This window comes from Podarcis tiliguerta (assembly GCF_965153285.1).
Source record: "Podarcis tiliguerta genome assembly, chromosome: 2".
Taxonomy (NCBI): Eukaryota; Metazoa; Chordata; class Lepidosauria; order Squamata; family Lacertidae; genus Podarcis; species Podarcis tiliguerta.
In genome coordinates, this window is record NC_139535.1 from 63,926,270 (window position 1) to 63,941,343 (window position 15,074).

At 44.2% G+C, this 15,074-nt stretch overlaps 2 protein-coding genes across 8 annotated transcripts in view; both read left to right on the forward strand.

Annotated features, from left to right (window-relative positions):
• The window catches only part of KLHL3 (kelch like family member 3), a 94,650-nt gene that overhangs the window by 37,510 nt on the left and 42,066 nt on the right, over positions 1–15,074 (forward strand). For 2 of the 7 annotated variants that reach the window (XM_083428869.1, XM_083428870.1), the window contains exons 2-3: positions 12,124–12,180; positions 13,684–13,894. In XM_083428869.1, coding sequence (XP_083284995.1) covers positions 12,124–12,180; positions 13,684–13,894 — 268 coding nt within the window. Of the gene's footprint in view, positions 1–5,407; positions 5,427–8,560; positions 8,634–12,123; positions 12,181–13,538; positions 13,895–14,003; positions 14,071–15,074 lie in introns of those variants that run through there. The other 5 variants (XM_083428871.1, XM_083428872.1, XM_083428873.1 and 2 more) reach the window with 5 other exon arrangements.
• On the forward strand, positions 78–2,737 carry HNRNPA0 (heterogeneous nuclear ribonucleoprotein A0). Its single transcript, XM_083428954.1, has one exon. The coding sequence runs from the start codon at positions 395–397 to the stop codon at positions 1,310–1,312; it is 918 nt and encodes a 305-aa protein (XP_083285080.1). The 5' UTR covers positions 78–394; the 3' UTR covers positions 1,313–2,737.

Below are 15,074 nucleotides of genomic sequence, written 5' to 3' on the forward strand. Positions count from 1 at the left end.
ACCCCTCCCGATTGGCTCTCAGAGCTGTCATTCAACAAAGTGACGCAAAAGACGGCGACAGTTCTTTGCCTCATTTGGCACAAGGGGAAACGGAGGGGTGGGGGCGTGCCTCGCGCTTCCAAGGTGGGCGTGGCCACCCGCCGTTTCCTTTGTGTGTGGGCCTCAGTCGCCGGCTGCGAGCGCGCCTAAGGAGGAGTGGAAGCCGCCATTTTGTGCGTTTTCCTTTTCCCCACCCCCTTTTTTCCCCGTTCTCTACCGGTGGAAGCCTAGGCCTTCGGGTGGCCCTCCGAACGGACCTCGTAGCGCACCCGCCGGTGTACTGGTAGGCTGCAGCTGCCCCCTACCGGCGGCAGCGGCGAGGAGGAGGCGGCGTGTGGCGGGCCGCGGCTCCGGCATGGAAAACTCCCAGCTATGTAAGCTGTTCATTGGCGGGCTGAACGTGCAGACGACGGAGGCCGGGCTGCGGGAGCACTTCGCGGCCTACGGGACCCTGACTGACTGCGTGGTGGTGCTGAACCCGCAGACCAAGCGCTCCCGATGCTTCGGCTTCGTCACGTACTCGGCGGTCGAGGAGGCCGACGCCGCCATGGCAGCTTCTCCGCACGCGGTGGACGGCAACGCCGTGGAGCTGAAGCGGGCCGTCTCCCGCGAGGACTCGGCCCGGCCGGGGGCGCACGCGAAGGTGAAGAAGCTCTTCGTCGGAGGCCTCAAGGGGGACCTGGCCGAGAACGACCTGGTGGAGCACTTCAGCCAGTTCGGCCCCGTGGAGAAAGCCGAGATCATCTCCAACAAGCAGAGCGGCAAGAAGCGCGGCTTCGGCTTCGTCTACTTCCAGAACCACGACGCCGCCGACAAGGCCGCTGTGGTCAAGTTCCACCCCATCCAGGGCCACCGCGTGGAGGTCAAGAAGGCCGTGCCTAAGGAAGACATCCAGGGCGGCGGCGGCGGGGGCTCCTCCAGGTCGAGCTGGGGCGGACGGGGGCGAGGAAGGGGAGGCGGAGGCAACCGAGACCACAACGGGCTCTCCAAAGGAGGCGGCGGCGGCTATAACAGTTATGGTGGCTACGGCGGAGGAGGCGGCGGCGGGGGCTACGGATCCTACGGAGGAGGCTCATACGGTGGAGGTGCCGGCGGCGGCGATTACGGCAACGGGTACGGCGGCTTCGGCAGCTACAGCCAGCACCAGTCTTCCTACGGCCCCATGAAGAGCGGCGGCGCGGGGGGCGGAGGGGGCGGCGGCTGGGGCCCCCGCAGTAACAGTGGACCATACAGAGGCGGTTATGGCGGGGGAGGTTACGGCGGCTCCTTCTAAGCGGGAAATGCCCATTACTGTTCTGGGGGTGTCGGTTTTGTCTGCATGGAGTATGCCCTCTGTTGTACCGGGCCAGGTTCTTAATAGTTCCCCTACTCTTCGCCCTAAGGGGGCACCTCCGTACGAAAAGGCTTCCGTGATGCGGAGCTGCTCTCGAATTATTCTTGTTGGAGTCGCTCTGCTGCCTGTTTCACTTCTTTCCGAAGATGGACTGGGCCTCACACACAACGATTTTGTGTTAGTCATTGATGGACTCTATTTTTTTATTGCTTGGACATTGGTCGTTTTTATACTAGGAATAAGATACCGTTTTAATTTTGGTTTATTTGGGGTTGGGCGGGAGAGGGGAATTAACTTTGTAAGGACTTGGATACCTACACATTTTTTTCTACAAAATCTGCTCTGCTCCCGTGGCTGTAAAGGGGGAGGGGGGAGAGAAATGGTTTTTACATTTTTATTTTTTAAATAAATCATTGTGTTCATTGACCTTTACATGTCTTTTTTCCTAGGGTTCATTCCATACAGTTCAAGCAAAGGCTTTTTTAGTCGAACAAGTTATTTCTGCTCAGATTTCTACATGTGTTTCTAGTAAAGGTCTCAACTTTTTTGCTGCCCCACTAGATTGGATTTAATACTTAAGAGATATGCACCAATTTTTGAAATGCCCACGGGTGGATGTAGTCAGTTAAAATACTTTATTGTACATCCACTGTTTTGTAATTGGGCAGTTGCCTTGCTGACACAGTTAGTCTGTTTTTTGTACAGGTTGTTCTCCATCAACATATGTCGTTCTGACACATTTAGAGCATGTGCTTTTTCATATAAGTGTTCAAATTTTCAGATTGCTCAGTTTCACATTGTGTTATTTATTGGCTTGCCTGTAAACGACCCATTATAGGGGAGGATGCTTTCTCTTCTGTTAAAAGTACTTTGTTTGCATAGTGAAGTCATTTCAACTGAATTCTGTCTTGTTCTTATTTAAAGGAGCCAAGAATCTTGTAGAGCACCACCTGCTGGCAGAATAGTTGACCATTGCTATAAGCTTTACTACAACAGACCAAAACTGCTCTCAAATATATAGACACTTAGTCCTTTAAATTGCAAAGGTCAAATCTGCATGCCAACAAAAATCCTGGACATTGGCTGAAAAGAAATACATCTGACATACCCATAAGTAAATTTATTGATTAAATAATTAAATTGCCCAGTCTTCAAATTTTGTGCTAGGTGATTGATAAATGAGCCAGTAACCTAGGTGCCAGTTGTAAATCAAAATCTCTGTAGTCTGCTTGATGTATTTGTAGCCCTTTCACACAGTAGAATTGAAGTTTGTTGTTCTATTAGCAATGTTCTAGAGAGAAACTGCCTTCCTCAATAGAAATATAGACTAGTTATGGATTATTGCAAATAAAGAATTGAATTCTTCACATGCTTCAGTGAGTATGTATGAAATGGCTAAAATGTTCCTGTTTTAAAAATATTCAGACTTCAACCAAAGTCTTATGGCCTTCTCTAAACTACTTTGCTTTTGAACTGCTGGCTCAAACTTTTACATAGGACTTAGCTCCTGAAACAAGCTAGATGGCATTTGGTCAAAAAAACTTTCAGTCAGGTTTGAGTTAGTAATTTCTACTAGGTTTTTATAGTGGTTGAAGTAGATTTGCATTGGTTATTGCCTTGGAGAAAGTTCGTGGCTACTTATTCAGTTGAAGACATCTGAAAGAACATGTTCAATTAGTTAATGTAGTTTGCTCTAGAAGTACAAACAGTTACATCAAGTGACTGTACAACAATAAACTGGATTGACTTAATAACTCTTGGTTTAGATGCATAAAAGCACACAGCTGGTCAGTTACCATGTGTTAAGTTACCAACTTAAAAAGCAGTGAGACATCAGTTCTTAAACATTTTATAGCATGTTAATGCTTTTCCTTCACAGAAAACACAAAAAAGTGGTTTGTGGCTTTATAGCTCATGCACCTATAGCAGAATAATATTTTAAATCAATTACTACATGTTCTGTATGCAGGTCTTTCACAGCAGTGTGTTTTTCTTTATTTGGAAAAAAAACCCCTCAGTCCTCTGAAAGGCAGAAACAGTTATGCTGTCTCAGAAAAATGGGCTAAGACACCTTAAAGCAAAACGGGCTCCACTTTTTAAAATATTAGGTATTCTCAATTTTTTTTTGTTCTCATTCCTTACAAGGAAGATAAGAAAGGTCATGCAGATAGGGCTGACCTCTGAGTGTTCCAACAAAATGCCTAGAACAGCTTTTTTGTATAGCTTCTGTCTGTAATTGTGGTGGTCTGATCTCTGCTTTTCAAAGGCTTAAAAGAAAAGTTGGCATCCAAAACTTAGTAAGTTATGGACTTAATATTAAGAAAATGCTGAAGATGCCAGGAATGAAAGGTGAGAACAATCCAATGAGGAACTGGGAATGCTTTTTACAAACACAACATGTAGTGGGGTGGCATTTTGGATTCCCTTTGCCAGCCATATTTTCAGTAGTTGGGTAGTAATGCTCGAGTATGCATGTCTAGAGGAATTAATGATGCAATAATACAGCATCTGATAATCGGGAATATTGTGATCAGACTCTTACGGGAGTGAATACCAAACTAGTAGTGGTAACATCTCTGGTAGTGACTATATATGGTGCTAGTCCCTTCATGCTGCTTTGTGTAATACTTTGGTAGTCTAGTCTTTAGCACTAAAGCTTTATTGTTTATAAGCTGCAGCATGATTATGTATATTCCTCTTAAAAGGAAAATGCTGGTGGTATACCACTGTTTGTTAACAGTTATAAAAATGGGTGTATGCTGCCCATAAAGTTTTCTTTAGCTGCCATTGAATACTTTCAAGTGATCTGCTGTAAGAGAGTGTGCCATATGTTGTAAACAGTAAAAGCTGAAGGCTGAAAGTGCCTGATGCAAAAAAGAGGCCAGTTTCAATTTCAATAGGTTGACTACCAGCACTTCTGAGTCCTGAAACTAAAGCATTCCTGTATATGGAGAAATGTAGAAATGATCCAATACTTTACAGTTCAGTACTGTTCTGTTAAGACCAGTGTATCTTGTGTCATCCCCACCCCCGTTCAACTGAGTTTCCCTTGGCAGAGTTTAAGAACAGAAGCTGTGTGCCAAGCTCCAATACATGTAATGTAGGTCTAGGTCTAATTAAAGTGCAGTATGTTAACAATCTTGGGCAATTTCTAACTGCTGTCTAAATTCTATAGTGTTTTTTACATCATGGTTCTAATTATACACATGCCAGATACGGTGAATACATTGGATGAAAGAAGCAACTATAGTACTCTGATCCCACCCCCTTTGCAGTAACTGATACCTACATAAGAGTGCAGTATTGGAGACCCAAGATTCTGATATGGATTAATAATGGTAGTAGTTTACCTTAACCTGTGCTTTATATGTGGGATCACAAAATTGGAAACCTGCTTGTTTTAATGTTCACTGAGATGTCACATTTAAAGATAAGAGTGGGGGGGTTTTGCTGAAATGAGGGCTGGAGGCTTAGTTGCTCATGAGTTTGAACAGTCGGTCTAATGAGTGATTAACTTGGTGAAGTGGAAATAAATTTCAACCCTGTGCTTTTATTTTTAGCCTCATAATTCACTGCCTACTATCTGGTCAATTAGAATCATCATTGTGTCTAGAGATGCCTGCTTTCTCTCCCCCTTCATATATCAGCTGTATATGAAAGGAAATGAACACAGGCAAAATTAAGCTTGATGTGAATATGTTGGCTTGAAACAACTTGTGCGCTTAAATTCTACAATTCAGTTTCTAAAACATTTAAACTTTTGATATTTGGTGGTCTTCGTGCATTGTCTTGTCTTCGCCGCTCTGGCTGCTTCACATATTGGCAGACTGTTTCTCCATAGATCCTCTGTGTTTTCTTTGGATTAGATCTAGCCCTGGAGTCTCAATTTTGTCTCTTACATGTTTACATGAATGGAAGAGGGACCTTGAACTCTCCCCCCAGCTTTCTTGGGATAGATATGCTGAAAAGCTCTCGGTCAACAATGCAGATTGTGACACATTTCATGCAAGATGCTGTAATCCCATACATCTTGTCATGCCACCCTGAAGGAAAGGTATGGTTTTAGTTCAGAAGCTGAAATTTTAGTAAGCAGGTGTATTAGAAATAATTTATACACCATACATCTAAATGAGCTGTGAGATTAAACATACTATTTATCACATATGGTTAACAGGGCCTCTTCTGAGTATTCACATTTTATATATAACATTAACAACAATTTAAGATGGTGTTCACATGTAGTGTGTGCTTATAAAAGCAAATGAGAGGAATGCTTAATAACTAAGCTTGTTCTCAGTGTTTGGTAAAAATAACTAACTGAGGTTTTTTTAACCTAAACTTGATGGTGATTTACACATGCATGTTCATTACTTAGTGATTTTCATTGTGAAGGAGCCATGAGATCAAATATCAGAAGTTAAGCTGAGAGATACTAAGTTAAGGTCATCAGCAATGGTGGACTTGAATTGACTGTTTCTACAACCAACTAACCTTTTTAATGCTCTGTATCATGGATCTTACCAAATTTATCATTGTTCTTAACTGCTGAAAATGCTAAAGAATTACTTGGGATTAATTATAATTGGTCTGTGCTCAGTTGTGTGGTGCTTATTCATACAAGTAACCTTAACTGCTTGGAAAAGCATCTGGTTTACTATCAGTTTTAATTTCTGAGGGCATAGATCTGCAGGGAAAGGTGAGTTCTAGTCAGAGTTCATTTAAAAGAAGCAAACATAATAATAAATTTTATTTATACCCCGCCCTCCCCAGCCAAAGCTGGGCTCAGGGCGGCTAACAACAATAAAAACAATCCAACATTCTAAAAACTTTTCACCATAAAATCAATCAAAAACAAATCGATGGCAACCAGCAAGCAGGACCCTGTGCAGATTGCCAGAGGAGGGGGTCAGGCTGCGCCCTGACCAAAGGCCTGGTGGAACAGCTCTGTCTTACAGGCCCTGCGGAAAGATGTCAAGTCCCGCAGGGCCCTAGTCTCTTGTGACAGAGCGTTCCACCAGATTGGTGCCACAGCCGAGAAAGCTCTGGCTCTAGTTGAGGCCAGCCTAACCTCTCTGAGGCCTGGGACCTTCAGGATGTTTTTATTTGCAGACCGTAGGTTTCTCTGTGGGGCATACCAGGAGAGGCGGTCCCGCAGGTACGAGGGTCCTAGGCCGTATAGGGCTTTAAAGGTTAAAACCAGCACCTTAAACCTGATCCTGTACTCCACCGGGAGCCAGGGCAGCTGGTATAGTACTGGATGAATGTGATCTCGCACTGACGACCCCATAAGGAGTCTCGCTGCGGCATTCTGCACCCACTGGAGTTTCTGGGTCAGTCTCAAGGGCAGCCCCACGTAGAGCGAGTTACAATAATCCAGTCTGGAGGTGACCGTCGCGTGGATCACAGTGGCTAGGTCAGGGCGAGAGAGATAAGGAGCCAACTGCTTAGCTTGGCGGAGATGAAAAAATGCCGCCTTTGTTATAGCTGTAATCAGAGCCTCCATAGAGAGGGAGGTATCGAAGATTACACCCAAACTCTTAACGGACGATGCTGGCACTAGTTGCACCCCCGCAAGAGATGGGAGTTGCCCCCTCAATCCCATATCGCCCCGTCCCAGCCAGAGGACATATGGGACCAAGAGACCTCTCATGAAAGTCAGCTTTACATAAGCTTATCCAAAAATTACCTGGGAAAGCACAACTCTACCTGCACTGCTGTGCAGCATAAAACAATCATTAACCAATGAGCAACCAGGGGAACAACTGATCTGATCTTGGTGCTACTCAGTCCAAATAATCCTATAGAATAATATTTGATCTTTAACCTCTTCTGTAATTTGGGCTATGCAAGAATGCTGGAAAATTATGACTTTCAACACTTACAAAGTATTCATAAAGCAGTTACACATAAAAAATAGGTCAATAGATTACTGAACTCTACAATATACAAGAGTTTATAGATCTGTTTATATTTTGTTCAGCTCCTAAATGGCTGTTACATAGAGTGAATATTTGCTGCACTAGGGTGTAGTGATTGATTTCCAAAATACAAATATGTCACAAAGAAATGTTGACCCATAGACTTCAGTCATATAAATAGATACCTGTGAGGTCAAATTCTGATCCAGAAATAAGTGTCTGTTCAGCGCAGTCCAAAATGTGTGTAGTTCTGTAGCCTAGGGCTATTCTAGAATAAGTAGAAACAATATTTGTAAAATAGTCCACACATAATTTAGATCTGCTGCATATTTTTTTGCCTCTAAGAAGCACTTCTTGAGACAATTGTTTCATTTTTCAACTAAAAAGTCATTGTGGACTGATCCTATTCGATATCGCTTTGAAAACATGTAGGCAGTTCTGGCAATGGGGGTGTATCCACTACTGCCCAATGACACAGATGGGTGTATACCAAGATCACAATCACCACTTCATCCTCCATTCACTAAGGGAATGTGCAAGGAGGAAAAGGTGTGGATAACCTACTTATTTATTTGTTAAATCCGTTAGTTGCTTTATCTTGCCCAAGGCAACCTAATGGGACTTACAAACAAAAACAAAGTCCCACATAAATAAGGCCAAGGGAAAAAACAATACGTACGTTGAAAACATGTCACCACAACCACCCATAACCTTACCAAGTGGAAGGTTTTCAAATGTGTATCAAATAACCACACCTTGTGGTCAGCAGGATCTAGAATCAATGCAGCATGTGAGGACAAACATGAACAATTACGGGTTGAGAGAAACTATATTTTTGTGCTGCAAGTGGATTAGCGTGCTAGCAGCCTTAGAATTAGTCCTCAGAATGCTAGGTTTGTGTGAATGATTTCAAGAGAGAAATCAAGTGGCTGAATAATGTAAGCAATAAATGCCAATTTTCTTTCAACTTCAAGCTTACTCTGCCTAAATCTCAATCCTTGGCGCTAGTGTGATAATACTAAGCATTCATTTGCTGGCACAGCAAATCTGAAGATTTGGATTGCTAGTGATTCTAACACACAGTGTCAGAGCTAGGATTACAGAGGTTCCAGAAAAAGATCAGTCTCCATGTGAATTAATTTATGAAAGCTAAGAGGTCCTTTATACTGTCTTGATTAGGGTTGCTAGGGTAAGATTTTTGAGAGAGTCCTATACTTTTGATGATGAAGCCCTTCACTTAAAAACGATCTTTCTTTCTCTTGATCTTTAGGGGAGAGTGCCTGCACTTATGTGGCGAAAACGGTAGAGCCCACAAACCAAAAGGAGGTATCTGCAGACTGAGTGTAATACTGAGTTCTTAAGTACAAAACTTCTTTATAACACCCTTGCTCACCCCCACCCCTCAATAGCCCCATGAAACTGAGCACGTTCTCAGTGGGTATGGAATACTGATGGGGGAGCACCTGGAAAACCAGACGGTGGGGGAAATGGAATGGAGTGGTTGGAGGAGACACACTGCTTTCTGCTGCAAATCAGGTTACCTGTTTTAAAATGCTCCAGGGCTGGCCAGAAGTCAGTAGAGATACATAGGATTTCAATTTAGCTGGGATTGGGCACCAGCATGTCTATCCAACCTTGCCTCCCTCTGAAAAAACCTACCCCAAAGTATCTTGAACTTAGTTCTTAATTAGTGTGAAAACACACACACACACAGAGAGAGAGGGATTCCAAATCAAATGCGGCTCCTTGCGCATATTGCAGTTTGGAAGAGGGTGTATCTGGGGGAAGAGGTTCACACAGCCCTGCAGGGTAGTTCATACTGAATACTGGCACAGTCAGGCTGCAATGTTACTCATTGATTTTATCTTCAAAGTGCAAGGTGGGCTGAGGGCAATATAAACCTGCAGTGTAGCTTGTTGCTGGGCCTCATTCCTGAGAGTAGTTTACAGTGTCCCTGGCACTGCAGTCCACTGTTAATGTTGCAGACTACAGTAGTTTTGAAGTGGGTTTGGATTCCCACACAAAAACCCTCCATGCTTGAGTTGCAGTCAAGGTCAGACTTTCTCCCAGGCCAAGTCAAGCACTGAATTGCATTTAAAACCCTCATGCTCCATTGATTCTGGTGCAGAATGGTTTCCCTTTTAAATGTTCAAAAACAGTTTCTGCACATGGTGAAAAGCCCAGGCCAGATCAGTTACCCAGTCTTAGATACGGCTTCTATTTTTCAAGCCCTTCAGCTACAGGTAACAAACTCCAGGGATATTGTGCAACATTTTGTTGCAAGGCCTTGTAGAAACTTAACAGTGACTCTTGTGTGTCACTCCTTGTGTGTCCAAAACTACACTAGCCATGCACAAGAACCCTAAGGTTTGCAGAAATGTGAATAATTGTTAAGGGTAAAATTCCTTAAAGTGGCGAAATCCCCTCCCCTCAAAACAGCCTTCCAAGCCCTGAGCTTGCCAATTGTTGGAGGGAAATTGGAAAAGTTGGGATGGGAACTATTATGGACTCTTTCAAATGAGGACATGGTTGGCTAGAATCCAAAACAGGAGCACACTGGGTTCAACATGTGGAAATAGATGTATGGCAGAGTGTTTTTCCATTTATCTAGGACTGCCGTGATGGGAGAAGAGGTACTTGCAGCTTTTAAGGCACAGAGCTGCAGTTGGCAATTTTGGAGTTATGTATGTAGGACTCATAAATAATCTCTCACACCCTTATACTATGGAAGCTTTCAGTTAACATTTAGGTCTGCCTCTCCTTGTAAGTTCTCCAAGGCATTAAGCATACTATCCATGTTTTTCTTAAAAATGTTTTTGTTAGTAACATGAGAATACAGGCCCCCTCAGTAAACAGTTTCCCCTACCTACCCATGTTTCACAGAGTTTTATGGGAAAACATTATTCCAAAGTTTCAAATGTGAGTCTGGTGGATGCCACTGTACTTTATGTTCCATCAGGTATGTGCTGAAAGGGTCATTTCATCCACGCTGAAATCAACCTCAGTACAGCAACACTTCTATGTGGCTGTGATTTGAACGTAGAGAATTTATGGGGCGCTCTTATGTCTCATAGGACAAGGAGGAATTAATAAGAGCCTAGAGTCCTTGCTTAACAGCCATCATCCGCACCTCATATTTTGAGGAGTTTAATAGTTTGCAAAATGTGGTTTCTTTTCTACCCTGCTTAATTGTACAGTGGTACCTCTGGTTGTTTTTGTCCGTGGAGTTTTCTTGGTGGGGATACTGGAGTGGCTTGCCTGTTCCTACTCCAGGTGGATCTCGTTTAGTCAAAACTCTCCACTTTGACCTGTCCGTCTTTGGTGGTCCTGCACAGCATAGCTCATAGCTTCTCTGAGTTATTCAAGCCCCTTCGCCATGACAAGGCAGTACTTTGACCACCTCATGAGAAGAGAAGACTCCCTGGAAAAGACCCTGATGTTGGGAAAGATTGAGGGCATAAGGAGAAGGGGACGACAGAGGACGAGATGGTTGGACAGTGTTCTCGAAGCTACCAACATGAGTTAACCAAACTGTGGGAGGCAGTGGAAGACAGGAGTGCCTGGCGTGCTCTTTTCCATGGGGTCCCAAAGAGTTGGAAACGACTAAATGCCTAAACAACACCACTGGTTACAAACTTAATTTATTCCAGAGGTCCATTCTTAACCTGAAACCATTCTTAACCTGACGTACCACTTTAGCTAATGGGGCCTCCAACTGCCGCTGCGCCGCCACCGCGTGATTTCTGTTCTCATCCTGAGGTAAAGTTCTTAACCCGAGGTACTACTTCCGGGTTAGCGGAGTCTGTAACCTGAGGTGTTTGTAACCCGAGGTACCACTGTACAGTCAATGGCTCCCTGCTGCCCTTCTCCCCACCTTGGAGAACTCATGTGTATTTAATTGCATGCTATCACTATTTCTGTTTAACAAAATGTTTTGCTTGTTGAATTCTTGTCCATAAGGGGGGAAAAACGCATTGGAAAGAAAGTTCTCCTTAGGAGTTTTTTTTTTAAATTAAACATGGTAGATGATAAGGAAGTTCCACTTGTCCTCTCAAACAGCTTTCCGAATTACTTTCCAGCTTGAAACGTTGACCCTAAAAATATTAACTATAAATTTCAATGGGGGCATCAAAATAAGTACATTTAGAATTATAGCAGTGCTAATAGGGAAGGGCAGTGCATGGGAATTCTAGCAAAAACAACTTCCACTGGTTCAGCTTTGAAGGGAGTTTGGAAGTAGACAAAGGATACTTTTAATACCTTGCTGAAATGCTTTGTCCAATACTTATTTGGGCATGGCCTGTTTTGTCATGTGTAAGTTCTATAAATGCATGCTAAGACTGTAGTCCGCTTGCCCTTGGTTTCTAACAGGTGTGGTGGAGAGACCAAGATACAAGCAGCATGTAGTATCAATAATGCTTAAATAAACATTATTTCTGCACACTGTAGCACATTATAGCTGGAATGCAACATGGACAAAAATTAAATTGCTGAATGGTTTCAGGCGGACAGCAATAAAGTGGACAAACTGCAGGAAAAGCACACCTAGGAAAAAGCCTGTTGTAGGCAAGAGAAAGGACTCATGTTATATGTAAGTTTGCAGGGAAGCAATACATTTGTATTCTGTTGACAAAAGATGTACCTTGACCGCTAATGGAAATTAACCATTTTTCATATGGTAAACAGGCTGAGAAACTGCAACCTGGTTAAGATCACTTAGTTAATAAGGGTTATAACCAAGGATTCAGAAGCTCACTCTTACCCACTACTACTCTATGTTAGTGTTGGCAAACCAACAGTGTTCCTCTGACATGTTCCATTTTCTCTTTGTAGGAGTGGAAATGTATAGGACAGATGAAAGAACAGGCTGTTTGGTCCTTCAGCAGACAGGTATTTGTTCAAATATTTCAGAAAGCTGCTTACATTTGCGTGTTTGTGTGACAATATATAAAATCTACTGCAAAGACAGAGCTGTGTGGTTGTTTGGTTAATATATAATGGGTTAAGAAATTTTTGATTTTGATTGAATAGTTCTTTTTGAAGGCACGGGACATATTGCACCGGTCCTGGCTGGACTGCAATGGCTGCCAATTAGTTTCTGGGCCCAATTCAAAGTGATGGTTTTGACCTATAAAGCCTCAAACGGCTCAGGACCGCAATACTTCAAGAACCTCCTCACAAAAATCAATCCAGACGCTGTGATAATCATGTGAGGTCCTTCTTTGTGTGCCTCCTCCACGAGAGGTCTGGAGGGTGGAAAACAAGAGCAGACCTTTTCTGTGGTGGCTCCCCATTTGTGGACTGCTCCCCCCCAGGGAGTCTTGCCTGGCTCCTTCATTACATACTTTAGGCACCAGGTGAAAATGTTCCTCTTCAACCTGGCTTTTGTTTGATTGCGTGTTTTGTGTCCTCATGTTGTATTTTTATGTTTTGAACCACCCTGTGATCTTCAGATGAAGGGCAGTATACAAATTAAATGAGGATTATTAGATTTCTAAATAAATAAACAGAAACAGAACCAATCAATAAGATAGAAAACAGGCAAACTAGTGAAGGTAAGAACACATTTGCAACGGGAATCTGCAGGCTTGATCCCTGCTGCAGTGATTACAAGAAAAGTTATAACTGAGCAAGTGTGTTTGAGCTTTGTATGGCATTTAAGGGTGAGTCAAATCCCACTGGGACCTTGGTCACCTGCATGCTCCAAGTTCAGTGTGGAATGCTTTTTAGTTTAGGAATACAGCCTAGATTTCCCAGGATGTTTTTCTGTGGCTGAAAGCGAGCCTAGCCAGTGGTTCAGATGAGGAAAGGGTGGGCAGTTGCCTTGCATTCTAATACTTGCATCAGTTTGCACTCGCCCACTCTGAAATACTTTTAATTCTAGGGTTGGTGTCATTGGATGTTAATATTTCCTCTTTTCACTGGCCTTTTACCTATGTGATAAGTAGGTGGCTCCCTTTGCTGGGGGACTTTAGAACAGGACGGGATCAAAATCCAGATAGGTAAGTGATGCAATGCACTTGCATCCTGTAGGGGAAAAAAGAGAGAAAAGGGAACCAAAAAAGTCAGTTTTGGGAGCAGGGTGAATTGCCAGATCAGGGGAAAAACACGTGATTTCTCTTACATTTGCCGTGTGTGTGTGTGTGTTTAAAATAAAAAAGGCCCCGAGGATGCACTGTGCAAATGCAGCATCTGGGGCGGTGCAAATGCACCTATGCCCACAGCTGCTGTTGCCAGGAGACTAGTAGAGTAGCAAGCTTGGAGCGGGAGGAGGCGAGGCAAAGGGAGTGGGCTGCCGAGGCTGGAGCAAGAGCAGCAGCAGCAGCGGGGAGATCTGGGTAGGGAGTGTTCTGTTTGCTGCTGCAACGCTAAGCTCTGCTGCTGTTGCTTTAGGAGCGAGAGGAAGCAGCTCCGCGGAGGGAAGGAGGGGAGCCGACTGCAGCCATGCTGAATCACAGGCGCTGACTGATTCGGCCGGCTCGCTGCGCCCCGATCAAGGAGGACAACGGTGGGAGACGCGGCGGCGGCGTTGCCCGAGGCCAGGAGACGAGGGTGCATGCAGAGTTCAAGCTCCACTCCGGCTGCGCACAATGGACGACGAGAGGTTTGTGCGGGTCGGAGGGGAGGGAATTAAGTGTGTGTCTGCCCGCGACTGGAAGAGTGCAGGCGCCTTTGTGTTTGCGTAGGCAAGGGGTGGCAGGTTATGCCGAGCTTTCCGGTGGGCCGATCGATCCCCATGGGAGGACAGCCCTGCCGGATCCATTTAGCATCACTCCCAAAGTTAGCTGCTGCAATAACCTTCCGCGTGGCGCGGTTCATTTGCGTGCGTTTGTTTGTCGTGGCCCAAAGGATCGTCAGTTCTGCTCGCTGGCAGGCTGTCTTGTTATTTGTATTTTGGAGCTGTGTGATGTTTGCACAGTGCGAGCTCTCTCCCTCCCCTCCCCTCCCCACTCATTCATCGCGGAATCCTTCATCACTTTTCCAGATTCTCTCTCCCTTCCCTACTTCCTGCCTCCGATGGCCCTGGTTTGAAATTCTCTCTCTCTTCCTCCCTCCGTCCCTGCCTCCCTCCTTCCGCTTCTTTTCGGCGTGTTTTTCAGACTTGAAAATCGCTTTGCAAGCGGCTGACCTGGGGCGCCCTGTGGTTGTGCAGTTTTAAGAGTCTTTGCTACTTGAAGGAGGCAATCGTCTTTTTGAGAGCAACCATTCCTCCTCGATCGGGCCAGGCTTTTAAATTAATTGTTTTGAGTTTAATAACCAAATAAAAGTGGCAATCCTCATAGAAATACATATCTGCTTGATAGAACTATATATCTGCTTCGTTTGCACAATAGAATACAACTACTGTATGTGATTAAGTGAGAAGTCTGCCTTGTGAACAGCAGGCAGTAGCCCGGCCACACGTTAAGAATGCAGGAGCAGTGATTAAATTCAGGTCTGCTGGCTCCAGCTTGAACTCCGCTTTCCCTTTTAATTTATCCCTCCCCCCCTTTTTTTCAGCTGTTCTGGAATTCACTTTCTAATCCGCAGATACATGTCCGCTTCGTTCCTTGGCACAGCAATTACATAGGTGAAAGGCTAACTTGTTTGGATTTAATAAAACTAAAAAAAAAAAAAAGTACAGGAAGTGTGCTTGTGGGAGCCCAAACAGTTGCTATGGAAACATTAGAATTTTTAGTAAAGCAACACAGGGTTGATTCACACAATCTGGTCTCCTGTTGTGGCATGTTAGTAACTATTGCTTGCTGCAGTTGTTTGTTTTTTTTTTGTCACAGTTGCTGATT

What these genes read in the sequence shown, in the direction of transcription:
- HNRNPA0 (XM_083428954.1), top strand. Translation starts at nt 395, where the DNA reads ATGGAAAACTCCCAGCTATGTAAGCTGTTCATTGGCGGGCTGAACGTG.